This window comes from Haliotis rubra, unplaced genomic scaffold, assembly GCF_003918875.1.
Source record: "Haliotis rubra isolate DU_JTF1 unplaced genomic scaffold, ASM391887v1 Scf781, whole genome shotgun sequence".
NCBI classification, from domain to species: Eukaryota; Metazoa; Mollusca; class Gastropoda; order Lepetellida; family Haliotidae; genus Haliotis; species Haliotis rubra.
The window spans coordinates 314,310-334,588 of record NW_025767503.1 but is presented as its reverse complement, the minus strand read 5'-3'; the positions used below and the strand labels follow the sequence as shown (position 1 = coordinate 334,588).

Genomic DNA, 20,279 nt, shown 5'->3' with positions numbered 1-20,279 from the left:
GCCCGAAAAAGAAATAGTTATGAAACCAACAAACAACAAATAAAGGTGCTGTAATTAACAATTGTAATTCAAAATAAACCTAGTTCACATGGCAATACAAATTCAGTACAAATATTTCACTACGACAGAGGTTAAACCCGTAAAGGGTTTTGTTTCAAGGGTCGCAGCTCTCAACATACTATAATTACTTTCAGGTGATTAGTGCAATTCTGTCCTTAGCATTTTGCGTTTACCTCAAACAGTTAAAGTGCATTACTATCGGGGCAGGTGAAACTAATTCACATCACATTTGTCACTGACATAGACGAGGTCTCATCAGAGGAGTGATCTTAAGGGACTAAAAAGTACATTGAAATCCATGGAGGGACTGTTTCGACATTGATCATATATTTCAAATATTGAGATTCCTTTTCACATTGCTACAGAAGCATGGAGGATATACAAACGAAGTTAAAGAATATGACTTGTATAAGAAGTATTCATAAACAAACTAACTTTACAGCGTTAAGATATGAATGGTTATATTGAAGCAGATGTATAGACCTCAAGTCTGCGTAGCAAGGGAAAAATGTGGCAGTCATCCTCAATTCTCGGGGAATATTATAATATCTACCCTTCTCGACGATCATGCGATGATGTGAAGAGCATTTGAAAATATTTTGAATATATTTTCAGTTTTAACTATGCCATAAGTGTTACCTTTAGAATTAGAAATATCTGCATGGCATGTTTTGGGTTGCTATATCATGTAATCTTAAAGGTCACATGCAACCAAAAAATCAAACATTATTAAAACACAATTATCACTTATTCATGACATATAATATACATTGCTGGTTATGGTTATGTCGTTTAAATGAAATTGAAGATGAATATCACTTTCTCCTCATCTGTCCATCATATAATTCAATACGATGTAAATACATTAAAAGAAATTACTATATCCACCCAAGCATCATAAAATTCTCTACCCTTATAAGCAGTAAAAATCAAAATATATTACAAAATCTTGCCATGTTCATCCACATTGCAATGTTGTATAGAACAAAAGTTTTATCACTGTAATGTAAATATATTTATTTATGTAATTCCCCATTATATATGTATATGTACTAAAGGCCTGTGGCCTCTTCAGTACGAAATAAAGATTGAATCATCCTAAAAAAACACCAAAAAAACCCATATAAACAAAATTATAAGCGTACAATCGCAAATCAAAAGTGCAATATTGTGTACTTGGGTTTACTTCCCAAGAAACGAAGCAGCCGGGATACCGAACCCAGTTAGAGCGGGTGGGTGTGCACTCAAGTGTAACGGCTGGTTCATTTGCAGATGCCCTCACGGCTCATTGTGTGTGTATATATAGAGATGTTGGGTTTTGTAAATACATGCTGATTTTTTTGTGTATAACATTTTGCAATCAACAGACATCATAACATGTCATGTGTTCAAGTATCACACCTGCCTGTCTGTGTAGTTGCATAATGTGACAGAGACCGAACTCGGGCCATAAATCAATGCATTTTGTTTATGGTGTATAGCCTGATTGGTGTTAAGTTCAAATTGCATGTGGTCAGTGATCGCAGTTGTGTATTGGATATTGTCATTAGCAGACAGGCAGGCAGACACACAGGTGTCAATAAAACAAGACATTGAGTTTTGTATGTGACAACGACATATCTATATAACAGTTAGAAATTCTGTCAACGCTAAATAATGACATTGCTTTAAGTATCGAACTGAGAAAGTGACTCGGTAAGAAGAACGTGTGGTGAAACAGACAAATGAAATTATATAAACAGTTAAATCGGTAATCTACTGTCATAACATATAAAAAGCTCGCGCCTGTGAAATATCAACAAAACATTAGAAAAATAGCTCACACCAAAGCCTTCACAGCGTATTCACCGGACAACCCACTTCCAAGTTGCGCGAACCTATTTCACTGCGCACGTGCTATGAGCGCAGCCCAGCTGTTGGAACCACTTGAATTCCCCCCGAACGCTGGGGGAAAATTAGTGAATCGTTTGAACTACGATTTCGCGCGTTTTTTGTCATCGCGTTATTTTTCAACTTTATAAGTTGAATTTGCATTTTTGATGATTTGTTTCGGTAAGTCCATACCGAAAGGTATCAGAATCTGCAAAGTTGTGTTTTACGTTGCATGTGACCTTTAAGGAAACAATAGATTTAGATCATTTATATATATATGGCGACCCCAGCATTTATGACTGTGCATCCTTATGAACTGGAAGATATAAAGGCAGACATAAGAACTACTTGTCAGAAATATCTGACTATATCCATGTTTCATAATACAACATTTCGTTAAGTTCTGCATAAACAAAAATCAATTTTCTCTATATCTGCAAACATTTGTGGATGATACTAAGATACTCTGAGAGTGTGGGTTTGAATCCCAGATGGGAACAGAAACTGTATTCTACTGAGAAAGTGTAATCCCAAATATAACATGTTACCTTACTGATACCACCAGCATAGGGATGTATATCACCAAAACAAAGCAAGTATAATGATGCCTTCTGAATACCTCTGACTCCAAACATTTGGAACAATATTGATAGAGAGTACACTGGAATCAGTTTTACCCCTTCCAGCACTACATAATATGGAATCAAATAAGACTATTATTCCCTCACGAAATTGTACAATATCTACTCCCATCCACCATACAGTGTGTTTAAGAAGGTTATTTGTTACAATATGTTTGTTTTGGTTCATACCACAGTGTGGTGAAATGCAATATACTGAACAAGCGGGGTATGACTGGGACAATGGAAGACAATGTGAAAGAAACCAGAGAAAGAAAACTAGGATAATGGGTAATATGATCAAAGGTATATGTCATGTGTATAAGCAATATAATCATGTACCGAAATATCTGTTCTAGACAAAATGAACAAAACAAAAACAAACAACATTTGAAATAAACATACATGAAACAAATATATGACATGAAACAAATATATAATGTGTGTGATATGTGATAAGTAGTCTCTCTCTCTCTCTCTCTCTCTCTCTCTCTCTCTCTCTCTCTCACTCACTCACTCACATGTCACTAAGTAATTAAAGACACTAGCCATCTTCTGAGCATTTCACAATATCAGTGTAAGGCAACTGGCTATAGCGAGAGGTAAGCAAAAATCCAAACACAAGTCATGTCCGAAACATATAATCCGTCCATATATATTTATACATGTATATGAACATATAGATCTTGGTAAAGTTGTATCCTGTGTGTGTTGTATCAGGCCATGGAAGACAGCCTGTGTTTGGTCCACCTGGTCACAGGTATATGCGGTCACTTCTTCTACATCAGACACTCAGGGTATGCTTCAGAGTCAGCAAGGATCATAACTTGTTTTCATCTGTTTGTTGTTATAGGGCAGCACCATGTAAATATTGCAAATAATGATTTACCGTCACTGGTAACCAAGTTACCAAGGTTACCATTAAATCACTGTTGGTGGTCAGGCAGAATATAAACATTATAGCTTTCTTGCCTTGAGTCATCATCATTGTGTCCAATACCTGGCCAGACGATGCTCTAGGGCTGTTGTATGTTGCAGATACACAGCCCAGACATTCTCTACTGAATGTTGTGCAATGCTGCAGCTTCATACGCGATGTTAGATTGATTTGAATCTAACCAGCAAAACTCCAGCCCTGTCAGCAACCTCTGGTGTAGGTAACAGTTCGCAGACAAACTGTCAGAAACAATTCATCCAGCAAGAAGACGAACCAGGAGTTTAACATGACTGGTTTGTAATGGCTTGTCATTGATACAGGGATGGCAACAGGAAAATCTATTTTCAGCTGAAAATGTAATATTGTGTCATCGAGTTGAGGGTTTCTCAATGGATTTAGACGATTCACAATTGAACAATTTGAAATAAGATCAGCGGAAATCCGCGGATCAGCGGAAAATTGCCATCCCTGTTGATAACATTGACTGGTTTGTAATGGCTTGTTATTTATAACATTATTATATCCTCATAATTAGAGCTCTCTCAGTGTTCTAACTAAAACTGTCACACAAACTCACCTCTACAAAGACATTTAACAATTACATATAACTGTATATAAAATCACAAGTTTAGATAACTGAACTTAAAAGGCATACATATACATATTCATATAAAGTTAACAGGCTAACAAGTTAAGACACAAAATCACAGCCATTTTCACAGAGTTTGTAATGAAACACTACAGTATATGGGTCTATAAACAACACCGACCATTCTAGAGCACAGTTTGCAAACAATCACTGACCGACAGCCTAGCTGTAAGCCTATCAGTGCACTCATTGTTTTGTATAACTGTATACACGAGGGTACTACAACCACAACAGGGAGGTGCATGCCATACAGCACTACAGGCTTAAGAGGGGTATTACTAGCTCTCTTATCTTGATGAAAATTAAGTTACAGTAGAACATGGATATAGCGAACACGGATATAGCGTACAAACGGATATAGCGAACAAATTTAAAAGTCCCGTCAATAGTCCTTTATGATATCATTAAAATTATACGCGAATAACGAACTCGTGAGTAGCGAATTAACGGCTATAGTGAACTGATTTACTACCCCCAAGACCCAATTAACGACGTGATTAGCGAACTCACTCAGTGTCAGCTCAGCCACTTAACGGTATACATCAACCTTGTTGGCGGCGGCGAATCAACAATGTTTGATGGTCATTAATTAATTAACAAAACAAACATGTCGTGTTTAAAAGCTTGACTGGTATACAGGTCTTCGTTCACTCTCGTCACTATGGCAGGCAAATGTAAAGCTATCACTTCTGACACCAAGCTTCAGATAATTCAGGCTGTAGATTCAGGTGTAAAATCTAAGACAAACTTGTGTTGACAAAATGAAGTCTGCAAGACGTGGTGTGCAGAGCAAAATTGTGGACTTTGTTAAATGTAATTAAGTTATATACATGTATTGTTGAATTGTTGTGATTGTTAAACATGTTCTAGCTAATGTCTGTGAATGATAAATTCAGAATTTTAATGTTATGCCAATGTACATGTACAAGAATAAAGATTTGTAGCCTCAGCATATACATGTCTCTACATCTCTACAATCCAAGATGGCCGTCAAATGTGAATAACGAACAACGGATATAGCGAACTAAATTTCTTGGTCCCTTGGAGTTCGTTATATCCGTGTTCTACTGTATAATCAAAAAGAAGACAGGAGTTTTCTCTTCAGTTTGCCTCTAGAAAGAGTTACAGTGCAGAGCTTGGGTTGTCCACTGTGTGGAGCACCAGTGTTGAGGTGTGAGACGTTAATCATGCATGAACTAAAGTGTAATGACATACATAGAGCAAACTTAGACACACTCAGAATGGTCAGATGTACAGATCCTCTACTTAACAGTTGAACATGCAGGTCCCAGGATTCAAATATTGTAGTGCAGCAGCACACCTGGCGGTCCCCCGACACCTCTGACAATCTGACAGACGTGTTGCTGGCTGCACACATCATATACTATGTTAATAGTGTAATAATGATCACCCACATACAGGACCTCCTGGGCTGGTGGTCATCACTGGTTGGAGGACCATGCTATCATGGCCAATAAGCTTTGGCAGACCCATTGATCTTGACGCGACAGATGGGGCAGTTAGACAGCGACGTAGCACAATGGCTGCAGCAGACGAGGTGGCCACAGGGCAGGAAGATGACGCTGATCTCATTTTCCAGACATACCTTGCACAGACGTTGTTCCTTCAGCTCCCGATTCTCATTCAGCAATGATTGCACTTGCACATCTGAAGACAAAACCAATGACATCATCTTCACTACCTTAAGCCAGTGAAAGATTAGCATATGTGCCAATAAGTTATGAACCAATAAGTACATGCATTACTCTGGCTAACACCCCTCCAGGCTACCCCCATCAAGGCTACTCACCCCAGAAATTCTTTTTTTTTAAAAACTAAATAAATTTGACCGAAATGAGCATGTAATAACCTATTGTTTCAGCTTGCCCACATCTACAGAAAGCCTTACCATCATTACTTTGTGAGTGTCCATTTTGAATCCTCATCCCGTTCTGTGCCTGGGACCTCTCCTCTATCTTTTCCAATATGGCTACAGCTGATGGTATTGAATCATCTGTGGAGTTAAATGAATTCAGTATAAACGTACAGACTGCTCAGTTTTTCTGAGTTAGGACATTCATTGTATGCAGAGATGAGGTAACCAGTCACCCAACTTGTCTTCCTTGACAAACCACAAGTTTGTTTGGAATGTCCTTATACAGAGCAGTAATGGCAGGCTTTGACAATCCATGTTGTCTGGGTTGCAGCCCAAAACAGTCTACTACAGAACGGTCAAGAGACTGTGATCATAGATTAATTCCAAAACAGTGCTGCGTGTCAACCAGGTAAGCAGTATGTCCACCCGATCCACTTCATCTCCTGCATCCTCAGCGGTAACAGAACATGTCTGAATGGTAGTCTCCACATTCTCAGGTAGAGTACATCTCAGCCGACAGTTCTGGTCGGCATCAGCCACTACATAGAGACTGGGTGGTCAGACTTGCTAGGTCTCCCGAAATGCCAATGGCAAAGGCGACCTTCATAAACACCTAACATCAAGTCAAGGTTTGTTAGATGTGGGACATTGCTCTTACTGCCAATCACTTGTTTGTTTGGTCACAGGTAGCCATCATCTGTATTGACTACTGCTGATTACACTGGAACACGACAATTCACCGCAGCGCTTTGCTGGGCCCACTTGCACAAAGCGATCTTAGCGCTACAACTATCTTAAGCCTATGTTGGGGAATGGGAGTTACAATCATTGTAGCCCTAAGATCGCTTTGTGCAAGTGGGCCCAGGACAATCTACCTCCATCCATATGCAGATCCTCAATGGCTTTACTGATGTCCTCCAGCTTGCAGCCATTGTCGATCAAGGCCTGGACTGAGGCATTCTTTGCAAGTTGATCTGAAGCATGATAAAGTAGGGAATGAGTTCTAGTTCCATCTGAGCACTAGTGGTGGTCAGATTATTTTAAATAATCGAAGATTGGTCTCAATGACTAAACGACCAAGCATTCGATCATGTTTTCTCATACTCGAACACAAACAATTTTGGAACACTTATTTGCATTAACAATATTTTTCACAAGGTTTGTTTAGTCTGTTACATTTCATAAGCACTACCAGCTCGTTCCAAGTCATGATTGAACGTTTCTTAAAGACTCCAGTATATTTATGTTCCTAACATACTAGTCAACCTTTAAAGATGTGAAATTTGCAAATGCATTTTGTGCAATTTGCAAAAACAACCATAACTACATGCTTTTTCTAGATATTTTGTGCATTAACAAACACAGCCAGGGAGATTTGATAAATGGCGCTAACCAATTATTTTCAATAATAGATCGGTTGTAATGAACCAATCATCAATTATGAGATTTAAACCAATTCCCAACACTACTGAGCACTGATCGAACAGGCAATGGAAAAGATCCTCCTCTCTTACACAATGACAACATCTTCAGTTCACAGGATTTCAGGCAAACAAGCGGCACATCTAGACCTGCCCTTATCATGTTCAAATATGCAGCTAATCTTTAATATTCCAAGATAGGAATTACAAGTTAATACAAAATTGTATGTCACGGACAAAATAATTTGAACAATCTCATGACATGTTTTCTAAATTGCTTGCCAAAGGCATTTAGCTTGGACACCTATATAAATCCCTACAAGTTAATAAATGCACAACAATCATAATTCACTTGTAAATGTTTGTCCACTATCACCACTGATTTGTGACTTGAGAAAGGAAACATAAACGTTTCAATGCTTAAATAACAAAGAAAACTAATTACCTGTATCAGCTACAGTTGTGCCATTCTGAAGACATAAACAAACAACCTAGGATTTCTAACTCACTATGGAACATGGTAGCTCTACTTACATCAACAAACTGAAACAAGGTCTGATATTTCATGCCTTTGCCTAACCAAACAGAATTGCGCATTTCCTAAATTCATCGTAGAATGTTTATTTGATATGTTGATCAACTACCTGTGGTTGAGATTATTTACACACAGACACGCACGCACGCACACACACACAAACACACACACTCTCTAACATTTGTATAGCGCCGATATCCAGCTCAGCTCAGCTGCTCAAAGGCGCTTTGTTTTTCCTGCGTTCACTGGATGTCAATCTGAACGGCACATCGTATTGTCAATCTCAACTCCCTGGGGAGCATACAACTCTTGCAGGCACTAGGCGTACCGAGTTATTGTGGCATTCCCATCCTTACGACGTACCCATTCACAGCTGGGTGGACTGGGACACATTGCCACAGCACTTTGTCTAAGTTTTACTGCACACGTTGCTGTACCCGCAACTAGGTGTTTGCACATATTCAGGTGGCCACCATCTGGTCATATACCAACGGATTCGTGGGTTCTTTTAAGTGCACAGGGTTGTGTACTGTACACTAGGGATTGTGACAACACTGAAAGAGTCTGCACACAAAGCTGACTCCAAGGTTTTTTTTACACCCGGTCACAGGTGGGCTCGATCCCGTCACCTCAAGCTCGCTGGATCACTAGCCTGGCACTTTAGCCAGTTCGCCCACCATGCCCCCAAACAGACACAGACACAGACCCACCTCTTTGCTAAATATTACTCTGAGTGATCTCTTCCAGTTCTGTTACTGTTTGTACAGTATATCAGCACAGGAGTGTGACACTTCTACAAGCGCTTTGAGCATGCATGCTGGATGGACTATAGCGCTATACAAATACCCATATATATATATTTACAGACAACAACCACATAGGTGGAATATTGATGAGTGGGGTGGTAAACAACAAACCAACCAACCAATCTGTGGTTGAGATGCTCTGAACCAGAAGTATAATGGTTTGGTTTGGTTGTTGTCTAACACAGCACTCAGCAATATTCCAGCTGTATGGCGGCGGTCTGTAAATAATCAAGTCTGGACCAGACAATCTGGTGTTCAACAGCATAAACATTGAGCTACGCAATTGGGATACGATGACGTGTGTCAACCAAGTCAGCGAGAGTGACCACCCATTAGTCGCCTCTTACTACAAAGCATGGGTTACTGAAGACCAATTCTAACCTGGATGGTGTCTTGCAAGTTTACCACAGAAACCAGCAAGTTTTTCAACAAAGGGATGAATCAGTCATGGAATACAACAGGAAGTTAACAATAGTATTCTTCAGATACCTGTGGAAGTGTTTAATGAAATATATGATAATGGTACAGTTCTTACCTGTGTCTCTGATGAATTGTCTCCCTTGACAAGTCTGACGAAGGGACACGTGGGAAACCACCTTTCATGTTCTGCCATAGGGTTATCAGTTGGTTCCCAGGAGCTCAGGACATGGCCGCAGGTGAAACACTTCACTCGGTCCCCCTTCCCTGTAATAGTGGAGGAGGATCACCAACAGCAGGAACAACCAGGAATAAACATCACCGTGTTACTATTCAACTCAGTCCACCAGTGAAGCAATGAATTTATACACATAGCAAAAACAGACATCAGTTTCTGTGTTTTTTGATGATTTAGGTTGTGTTCCAACCCAATTATAATGACAAAAACTAGAGTAAACGGAACCTAGGGTTTTAGAAATTGATTTATATTTACACTTGTCAGCAAGAAATACACACAAGAGAGTAAAGTGTCTTTACTTCACACTTCAATGTCACTAGTCCTTCCTGAATGTAAAACGTCTCAGACTAGCAGAATTATGTTCATTTTGAGTCCAGAGCATAGCTTATTATCATGCTTTTATGATCATATGATAAAAAGTAGAAATCTCACTAACACATGCTATTTTTGGGATTATACTTTGTCAGTAAATCACAGGCAGAAAAACATATTTGGACAAGCAGTCAGAAAAGATTTATGTGAAAAGCATCACCATGTACTGATGTACAGTCAAATATAGCAAAGTCACTGAAGTTGAAGAAAGTATTTCCAGCTTACCCAAATAAAACAGTCCAGCCTTTGCCAAGTCTGCGGGCTTCTGTTTCATTTGACTGGGCCAGACATTAAATGATCTCAGGCGTGTGGACTCAAGTGCATATTGAGGATATTTGGGTTGATTTATCACAATGCCCAGGCTGTCTGCCTTTGCTATCTGGGAGCTGTCGGGTGCTACCTGGGCACCAGCTGCTCGGACCCTGTGTACCACACAATGGGGGAAGTGTTTCTTGTGCTCTTCCGAAACAACGTCTCCCTTGTCCCATAACTTCAGCACTCCCGTACAGAAGGCGCACCTCACTCTGTCCCCAGGCCCTATATAGTAAAACCCATCCCGGGCCAAAGCCTTGGGGGTGACAGGAGTCTGTGCTGGCCATTTACCTTCAAATGTCTTTAACCGATTACTTTCCATGTGCAAGGGATTGTTTACAATGTCTACAGGTTGTGGACAAGCATCAGCTCTGTTGAGGGGGTTCTGCTCCGGGGGTGTCATGTCAATGGGCTCCTCAAACATCCTACGCCACACCACATGGTTGGTTCCGTACACCTGGTGCCGGGTGTACTCGGGGGGCATCGAGGAAATGTTGTTCTCGTGACTGAAACCTATATCAGGAGGATTATCTGTTGTCAAGTCCATTCCATGTTGATATTCCTCGTCCTGTGGTCCGATGTCATACCCAGTGTCATCCATTGTGATGATTTCTCAACTTGGATTCAGTTTTCAAAATTTCTCAATTACTTATAACCAGATCCCTACAGGCAGACGTATGTTGATGAAAATGATACGTCGAGTAATATGATGATTATTTACGGCTTATTGACCGTAGTTGAGTAGATGTTTTAGAAGTTGCTTGTAGGTGTTCCAACATAAATACCTGAAACAGGAAATTGAAATGAAAGCAGGAAATAAATGTTTTCAATTTTCTATGGGTGGTGGTTGGGGTAGGGGTTGGGTTGGGGGCAGTGAAACTCACGGTGGAGTAATGGACCAAGTGAAAGTGGGTGTCAAGAACATAATATACAGGTATTCAGAAGTGGAGAGGGAGGGAACTGCAAATTCTTCTGCAAGTTCTGGTCCGAAGTCTGTAAGACTTAGAGTCGAAAACAGATGGTAGCTGACAATCACTCCGTACATTACGTAAAACAACATACCGTTTTCTCTGTTTTAGTTAAAACACTGGCGGCCTTCTTATCTCAAAAAACATTCGTATCAAGTATAGTTAATTTATACAGACATCTGTCCTTATGTCGATCACAGACGATCCAGTGGGCATGAATCAGTGACAAGTAGTAACATGACATACCAACAGTAATAAACCACTCCTCACTTACTGAGTGGAATTTACCAAGCGGCGAAACAAACAAGAAGAAGAATACGCCCTTTCCAATCTGTGACCCTCAGACAAGCCCACCGGGATTCCCCTTCTCGTTATTACGTTCCTTTCGCAACCACAGTCGGCACTCTTCGTCGCCACTCGCTTCTTTCCGTAAACTTCGACACGCATATTCACCACCACGAAAACATTCGTCATCACTCGCCCCTTTTCGTAACCTCCATACTCGGCTTGTCCCGGAATAATACGAGTTGGTCACGAATGGACGGTGAAGGGAATTCCCCTTTCCTTCGTCACCGCTCGCTCCTTTCGGCTTGTCCCGTTAACCTTTTTGAGAAACGCGGGGACAGCAGGATTTGTTTTTGTTTCATATTGTCGTAACTCAAAATACCAAACACTGGTCGACTGATTATTTCATTAGATCTGGGTATTCACGACTTTTTTATTTACGAGATTTTAGCTTCATAACGACGATTGTTGGTGAGTAGATAACCAGTAGGTACCCAGCCCCAGCAAATTTGGTCAAAAATGCCCCGGATTTTTTTGTCAAATTGCCCACGGTTTGGTCAAATTGCCCCAGAGGTGTAGTCAAAATGCCCAAATTTGTTTAAGATGGTCAAATATATGCAATAAAAGCATAGTTTTTGTAGCTTTCCATATTATATTCTTACAAGTCATTAGGAAGTAATATTTCTGAGCAAAAGGAGCACCCCTGTTTAGACAACACTGTAATACCAGTTATTGTGCATGTTATTAATGTTTTGTAAAGAAGTACAAGAATTAAATTACATATTTGTATAATATGTCTACTGCCCATAAATACATAGTATTTGTCAACTGGGATCTTACAACCCTCACTATAGAAATAAGTAGGAAGTCACATAAGTCTTTCAGTTTTACAGTGTTGTCTATACAGAGATATTCGTTTTTCTCTTATGAGTTTACTAATGGAACACTTATCAGAAATATTATTTCCTAATAGTTTTTATGAGCAGATTATAATATCGAAGCTGACAAAAAACTATGCATTTGTGGCACACATTTCATCATTTTAAATAAATTGGGGCATTTTGACTACCCTCACCCTGGGGCAATTTGACCAAATATCCAGGGCATTTTGTAGCTGGAGCAATTTGACTGGTACCCAAACGAAGCATACAATTTTATGGAAAACAACTTCATTGTTTACTACATACAGGGGTGTTTCGATGTAAATTCTTACACCGTTATCAAGCTAAATGTGACTACAACCAAGTGATGAGACGAATACACGCATAGTATATGTTCCGACCAGAGGCAGGCTCCATTTGATTGATAACATGTAGAAAATACTGTAATTGGATGAGGCCGGATAGAGAGTTAGAGCAAGACAGATCAATTACGATAAAGAGTATATTGAATACACAATGCCATTTAGAAAGTGTTCAAATGTAACATATGTTCATGGGATTACATTTTCTTAGTAAAGTACAGATTCTAGTACTTTTGTTGGGTTTAGTCCCATCCGGAATTCAAACCCACACCCTCAGAGTCAGGCACCTAATCGCCAGCACACAAAGTCGGCGATGAGCGGATTAGGCGGTTGACTTTGTGTGCCTGACTCTTGTACCTCTTGTTTTGACCTATTTACCCAGGTACATTTCTAGATTTGATGTGTACTAGTCGAAACTGGCAAAGTGGGTCTAGCAATGGCAAAGTGGGGTTGATTTAGTTTACGGATTCAAATAAATAAAATGTGTGGGGTATCGTCTGAGGTGACGGGATGTTGTTTGTTGTTTAACGCCGCACTCACTAATATCCCAGCTATATGGCGGCGGTTTGTAAATAATCGAGTCTGGACCAGACAATCCAGTGATCAACATTATTTGTAAGCATCTATCTACGCAATTGGGATGCGATGATATGTGTCAACCAGGTAAGCGAGCCTGGCTACGTTGCCGAAGGCCAATTGTAACCAACCTGGATCTTCACTGGTGTGTGTGTGTGTGCGTGCGTGTGTGCGTGCGTGCGCACACAACAATCCCACCTATAATTCTGATCAGCAGCAGTAACAGAAGCAATTCCGACGACGGTGGTTGTGACATGTACAAGTCAGATTGCGACTTATTGTGACACGACCGCTCCTTTTCTGCCATTCCCTGTACCAGGGATACTCTACAACAGGGATAGGTCACTCGCTTGCTTTCTTTACCATTTGTACTAATTAACGTGTGCCTCGTCATGCTCCAACGCACACAGTGACTTGGTTCGGTCCCAGCGCAACTTCGGCTGCGTTTAACAGTACTTCAGCCAGTGTATTGTATCAGTCGGAATTTTACAATGAATGAATTAAGAGCAAGAATTTTATGTGAATGAATGAAAGAAATTAAGAAAAAGAACAAAAGAAAAAGAACATATGTGAATGAATGAAAGAATAAATGATACACCACGGCCATCCCTCCCCAAACATGTTAAAGAACGCAAAACTATCGGTAGAACACATATGTTAACATCAGCTGTCCTTTTTAAAAAAAAAATTTACTTTGAGACATTTTTTTACATTAGTAACTAATTCAGATATCTTATTGCATGTGTGGAATGACATGGGCATTGACAGAATGTTAACTGACACTGTCACAGACCCCTCAAGAACAGAAAGTTTAGAACTATCACAAAGCGTTGTAAACACCTTTCCAGTTTTGTCAAATACTAAGATCAACAAGAAAGAAAGAAGTTTTAGAACTATAACACTCAAGCATCACAAGCACCAATGGCGATATGTCATATTTTTCACACACCTCAAATACACACTAACAATTTTTTTTAAATTATAAAACTATCACTATTACTTGCAAACACCTTTCACCTGATGGTATATTCCCCTCATAAAAATTGAAGGTGTATGTGAAAGATGTTTTAGAACAATAACTAGAAACACTCAAACAACGCCCTGTAGTATTTCAATGGCAGATCGGCCATATGTCATATTTTTCACACACCTCAAATACACACTAACAATTTTTTTAAATTATAAAACTATCACTATTACTTGCAAACACCTTTCACCTGATGGTATATTCCCCTCATAAAAATTGAAGGTGTATGTGAAAGATGTTTTTGAACACTAACTAGAAACACTCAAACAACGCCCTGTAGTATTTCAATGGCAGATCGGCGATATGTCATATTTTTCACACACCTCAAATACACCTAACAATTTTTTTTAGTTTTAAAACTATCACTATTACTTGCAAACACCTTTCAGCTAAAGGTATAGTTCCTTCTAAAAACTAAACGAATATGTGAAAGAAGTTTTTAGCGATATAATTTAGTCTTTCGCTGTGTACTGAGAATTGAAGCCAGTGAGCTACAACATGCCCACTTGAAACTTTACTACAAAGCTACTGTACTTATACTGACACTAATAACAATTATTTGACTTGAAATGAAGTGACAGAATAGGTAACTTATCTTCTACATGTAGGTTTTCAGTTGTCACAACACTCAGCGTATGTAATCAGCTGTTGAAAATAAACCGGGCTCAACCTTAAAAACTACGCTGACGCCATATTGGCTACACTGGTCACGTGACGAGCCGAGGCATAGCTTAGGAGCTTTCCGAGGTGACCGCTCCCCTTCTGCCATTCCCTGTACTGATGTGTAGCAAGGCATACAAGGCACAATCTCCATGCCTTGCGACAGTGGGAGGAGGTACTCAGCCATCCATTGAGTGTCATCACAGGATATTTTGTCCTCACCATCCATGACGAGTGTGTGGGGTTTTACGCCGCTTTTAGCAATATTCCAGCAATATCACGGCGGGGGACACCAGAAATGGGCTTCACACATTGTACCCATGAGGGAATTGAAACCCGGGTCTTCGGCGTGACGAGCCAACGCTTTAACCATTAGGCTACCCCACTGTACCCCATCCATGACGAGTCATCACGGGATATTTTGTCTACACCCTCACATGCTTATTCAATATGAAGAATGAAGTAGACTAATATACTTTAACAGTACATCGTCCATCTTTAAGATTGGGGACTGGTTAAAACTTTGAGTCTTTTAAATTGTTGAAAAAGGCCGGTAAATGTTCAGCAGATAAACCTGGCACAGGGTTTATTGGCATGTTGAAGGTTGAGAAGTGGCTGGCAAGGCCTGACAGGGTTTGTTGGCATGTTGAGGGTTGAGAAGTGGCTGGCAAGGCCTGACAGGGTTAGATTGGCATGTTGAAGGTTGAGAAGTGGCTGGCAAGGCCTGACAGGGTTAGATTGGCATGTTGAAGGTTGAGAAGTGGCTGGCAAGGCCTGACAGGGTTAGATTGGCATGTTGAAGGTTGAGAAGTGGCTGGCAAGGCCTGACAGGGTTAGATTGGCATGTTGAAGGTTGAGAAGTAGCTGGCAAGGCCTGACAGGGTTAGATTGGCATGTTGAAGGTTGAGAAGTGGCTGGCAAGGCCTGACAAAGGTATTTGGATCTATCACAAGACTTCATAATAGAGCAAAGAAGCTGTACTCCATTAAAGTATCTTGTCTTGTAACTTTAACAGTCATCTTACCACTTTCAGTGATGCAGTTACCGCTTTGTTTAGATGTTTAGAGCATTATTAGAAAATACAGCTGTATGTTTGAGGAAATCAGTGAAAGAGCTGGCAGAATTGTTTCAAAATCTAGACTCCCACAATTTGAGTTTATTGTCTATGGACACTGACAGGCACCTGCCATCTAATGGAAAACAACAGGCACCTACCATCTAATGGATAACAACAGGCACCTGCTGTCTAATGGACAACAGGCAACCGCTCTCTAATGGACAACAGGCAACCGCTCCCTAATGGACAACAACAGGCAACCGCTCTCTCTAATGGACAACAACAGGCAACGCGCTCTAATGGACAACAGACACCTGCTGTCTAATGGAAAACAACAGACACTTGCTCTCTAATGGACAACAACAGGCACCTGCCATCTAATGGGCAACAACAGGCACCTGCCATCTAATGGACAACAACAGGCACCTGTCATCTAATGGACAACAACAGGCATCCGCTGTCTTATGGACAACAACAGACACCCACTCTCTAATAGATAACAACAGGCACCTGCTCTCTAACCGACAACAGACACCCGCTCTCTAATGGACAACAACAGGCACCCGCTCTCTAATGGACAACAACAGGCACCTGCTCTCTAATGGACAACATACACCTGCTGTCTAATGGACAACAACAGGCACCCGCTCTCTAATGGATAACAACAGGCACCTGCCATCTAATGGACAACAGACACCCGCTCTCTAATGGACAACAACAGGCACCCGCTCTCTAATGGACAACAGACACCCGCTCTCTAATGGACAACAACAGACACCTGCTGTCTAATGGGCAACAACAGGCACCTGCCATCTAATGGACAACAACAGACACCTGCTGTCTAATGGACAACAGGCACCTGCTGTCTAATGGACAACAGACACCTGCTCTCTAATGGACAACAGGCACCTGCTGTCTAATGGACAACATACACCTGCTGTCTAATGGACAACAACAGGCACCCGCTCTCTAATGGATAACAACAGGCACCTGCAATCTAATGGACAACAGACACCCGCTCTCTAATGGGCAACAACAGGCATCCGGCTCTCTAATGGACAACAGACACCTGCTGTCTAATGGAAAATAACAGACACCTACTGTCTAATGGACAACAACAGGCATCCGGCTCTCTAATGGACAACAACAGGCACCTGCTGTCTAATGGACAACAGACACCCGCTCTCTAATGGACAACAGGCACCTGCTGTCTAATGGACAACAGACACCCGCTCTCTAATGGACAACAGGCACCCGCTGTCTAATGGACAACAGACACCCGCTCTCTAATGGACAACAGACACCCGCTCTCTAATGGACAACAGGCACCCGCTCTCTAATGGACAACAACAGACACCTGCTCTCTAATGGACAACATACACCTGCTGTCTAATGGACAACAACAGACACCAGCTCCCTAATGGACAACAGGCACCTGCTGTCTAATGGACAACATACACCTGCTGTCTAATGGACAACAACAGGCACCCGCTCACCCTTATGGATAACAACAGGCACCTGCAATCTAATGGACAACAGACACCCGCTTCTAATGGGCAACAACAGGCATCCGGCTTCTCTAATGGACAACCGACACCTGCTGTCTAATGGAAAATAACAGACACCTACTGTCTAATGGACAACAACAGGCATCCGGCTCTCTAATGGACAACAACAGGCACCTGCTGTCTAATGGACAACAGACACCCGCTCTCTAATGGACAACAGGCACCTGCTGTCTAATGGACAACAGACACCCGCTCTCTAATGGACAACAGGCACCAGCTGTCTAATGGACAACAGACATCCGGCTCTCTAATGGACAACAGGCACCCAGCTCTCTAATGGACAACAGACACCTGCTCTCTAATGGACAACAGGCACCCGCTCTCTAATGGACAACAGACACCTGCTCTCTAATGGACAACAGACACCTGCTCTCTAATGGACAACAGACACCTGCTCTCCAATGGACAACAACAGACACCTGCTCTCTAATGGACAACAGACACCTGCTCTCTAATGGACAACAGACACCTGCTCTCTAATGGACAACAACAGACACCTGCTCTCTAATGGACAACAGGCACCCGCTGTCTAATGGACAACAGACACCCGCTCTCTAATGGACAACAGACACCCGCTCTCTAATGGACAACAACAGACACCTGCTGTCTAATGGACAACAGGCACCCGCTCTCTAATGGACAACAGACACCCGGCTCTCTAATGGACAAATAGACACCTGCTCTCTAATGGACAACAGGCACCCGCTCTCTAATGGACAACAACAGGCACCTGCTCTCTAATGGACAACAGACACCTGCTCTCTAATGGACAACAGACACCCGCTCTCTAATGGACAACAACAGGCACCCGCTCTCTAATGGACAACAGACACCTGCTCTCTAATGGACAACAGACACCTGCTCTCTAATGGACAACAGGCAACTGCTTCTAATGGACAAGAGACACCTGCTCTCTAATGGACAACAGACACCTGCTCTCTAATGGACAACAGACACCTGCTCTCTAATGGACAACAACAGACACCTGCTCTCTAATGGACAACAGGCACCCGCTCTCTAATGGACAACAGACACCTGCTCTCTAATGGACAACAACAGACACTTGCTCTCTAATGGACAACAGACACCTGCTCTCTAATGGACAACAGGCACCTGCTCTCTAATGGACAACAGACACCTGCTCTCTAATGGACAACAACAGACACCTGCTCTCTAATGGACAACAGGCACCCGCTCTCTAATGGACAACAGACACCCGGCTCTCTAATGGACAACAGACACCCGCTCTCTAATGGACAACAACAGACACCTGCTCTCTAATGGACAACAGGCACCAAGCTCTCTAATGGACAACAGACACCTGCTCTCTAATGGACAACAGACACCCGCTCTCTAATGGACAACAGACACCTGCTCTCTAATGGACAACAGACACCCGGCTCTCTAATGGACAACAACAGGCACCTGCTCTCTAATGGACAACAGACACCTGCTCTTCTAATGGACAACAGACACCCGCTCTCTAATGGACAACAACAGGCACCCCGCTCTCTAATGGACAACAGACACCTGCTCTCTAATGGACAACAGACACCTGCTCTCTAATGGACAACAACAGGCAACCGCTCTCTAATGGACAACAGACACCTGCTCTCTAATGGACAACAGACACCTGCTGTCTAATGGACAACAACAGACACCTGCTCTCTAATGGACAACAACAGACACCTACTCTCTAATGGACAACAGGCACCCGGCTCTCTAATGGACAACAGACACCTGCTCTCTAATGGACAACAAAAGACACTTGCTCTCTAATGGACAACAGACACCTGCTCTCTAATGGACAACAGACACCCGCTCTCTAATGGACAACAGACACCCGCTCTCTAATGGACAACAACAGGCACCTGCTCTCTAATGGACAACAGACACCCGCTCTCTAATGGACAACAGACACCTGCTCTCTAATGGACAACAGACACCTGCTCTCTAATGGACAACAACAGACACCTGCTCTCTAATGGACAACAGGCACCCGCTCTCTAATGGACAACAGACACCTGCTCTCTAATGGACAACAGACACCCGCTCTCTAATGGACAACAGACACCTGCTCTCTAATGGACAACAACAGACACCTGCTCTCTAATGGACAACAGGCACCCGCTGTCTAATGGACAACAGACACCTGCTCTAATGGACAACAGACACCTGCTCTCTAATGGACAACAACAGACACCTGCTCTCTAATGGACAACAGGCACCCGCTCTCTAATGGACAACAGACACCTGCTCTCTAATGGACAACAGACACCCGCTTCTCTAATGGACAACAACAGGCACCCGTTCTCTAATGGACAACAGGCACCCAGCTCTCTAATGGACAACAGACACCTGCTGTCTAATGGACAACAACAGGCACCTGCTCTCTAATGGACAACAACAGACACCCACTCTCTAATGGACAAAAGACACCTTCTGTCTAATGGACAACAACAGACACCAGCTCTCTAATGGATAACAACAGGCACCTGCTCTCCTAACGGACAACAGACACCCGCTCTCTAATGGACAACAGACACCCGGCTCTCTAATGGACAACAACAGACACCTGCTCTCTAATGGACAACAGGCACCCGGCTCTCTAATGGACAACAGACACCTGCTCTCTAATGGACAACAGACACCAGCTCTCTAATGGACAACAGACACCTGCTCTCTAATGGACAACAGACACCTGCTCTCTAATGGACAACAACAGACACCTGCCATCTAATGGACAACAGACACCCGCTCTCTAATGGACAACAACAGAC

At 42.0% G+C, this 20,279-nt stretch overlaps 1 protein-coding gene across 2 annotated transcripts; it reads right to left on the bottom strand.

Moving 5' to 3' along the window:
• Positions 1-5,102: 5,102 nt before the first annotated feature.
• Positions 5,103-11,506, bottom strand: LOC124260931 (E3 ubiquitin-protein ligase XIAP-like). 2 transcript variants are annotated; one of them, XM_046695257.1, is made up of 7 exons: positions 11,330-11,506; positions 10,029-10,900; positions 9,312-9,460; positions 7,881-7,905; positions 6,890-6,988; positions 6,048-6,152; positions 5,103-5,806 (listed from the first exon to the last, which is right to left on the bottom strand). In XM_046695257.1, the coding sequence occupies exons 2-7, from the start codon at positions 10,714-10,716 to the stop codon at positions 5,604-5,606; spliced, it is 1,269 nt and encodes a 422-aa protein (XP_046551213.1). In that variant the 5' UTR covers positions 10,717-10,900; positions 11,330-11,506; the 3' UTR covers positions 5,103-5,603. The 2 variants fall into 2 exon arrangements, with proteins under 2 accessions (XP_046551213.1, XP_046551212.1); XM_046695256.1 differs by having other exon boundaries at positions 11,358-11,506.
• Positions 11,507-20,279: the final 8,773 nt, after the last annotated feature.

Coding starts and splice junctions, on each gene's coding strand:
- LOC124260931 (XM_046695257.1), bottom strand. CDS start 10,716: ATGGATGACACTGGGTATGACATCGGACCACAGGACGAGGAATATCAA. Junction 7,906..9,311: donor ACAATTCATCAGAGACACAG/GTAAGAACTGTA, acceptor TTATGTCTTCAG/AATGGCACAACTGTAGCTGA. Junction 5,807..6,047: donor ACACTCACAAAGTAATGATG/GTAAGGCTTTCT, acceptor TTTTGTCTTCAG/ATGTGCAAGTGCAATCATTG.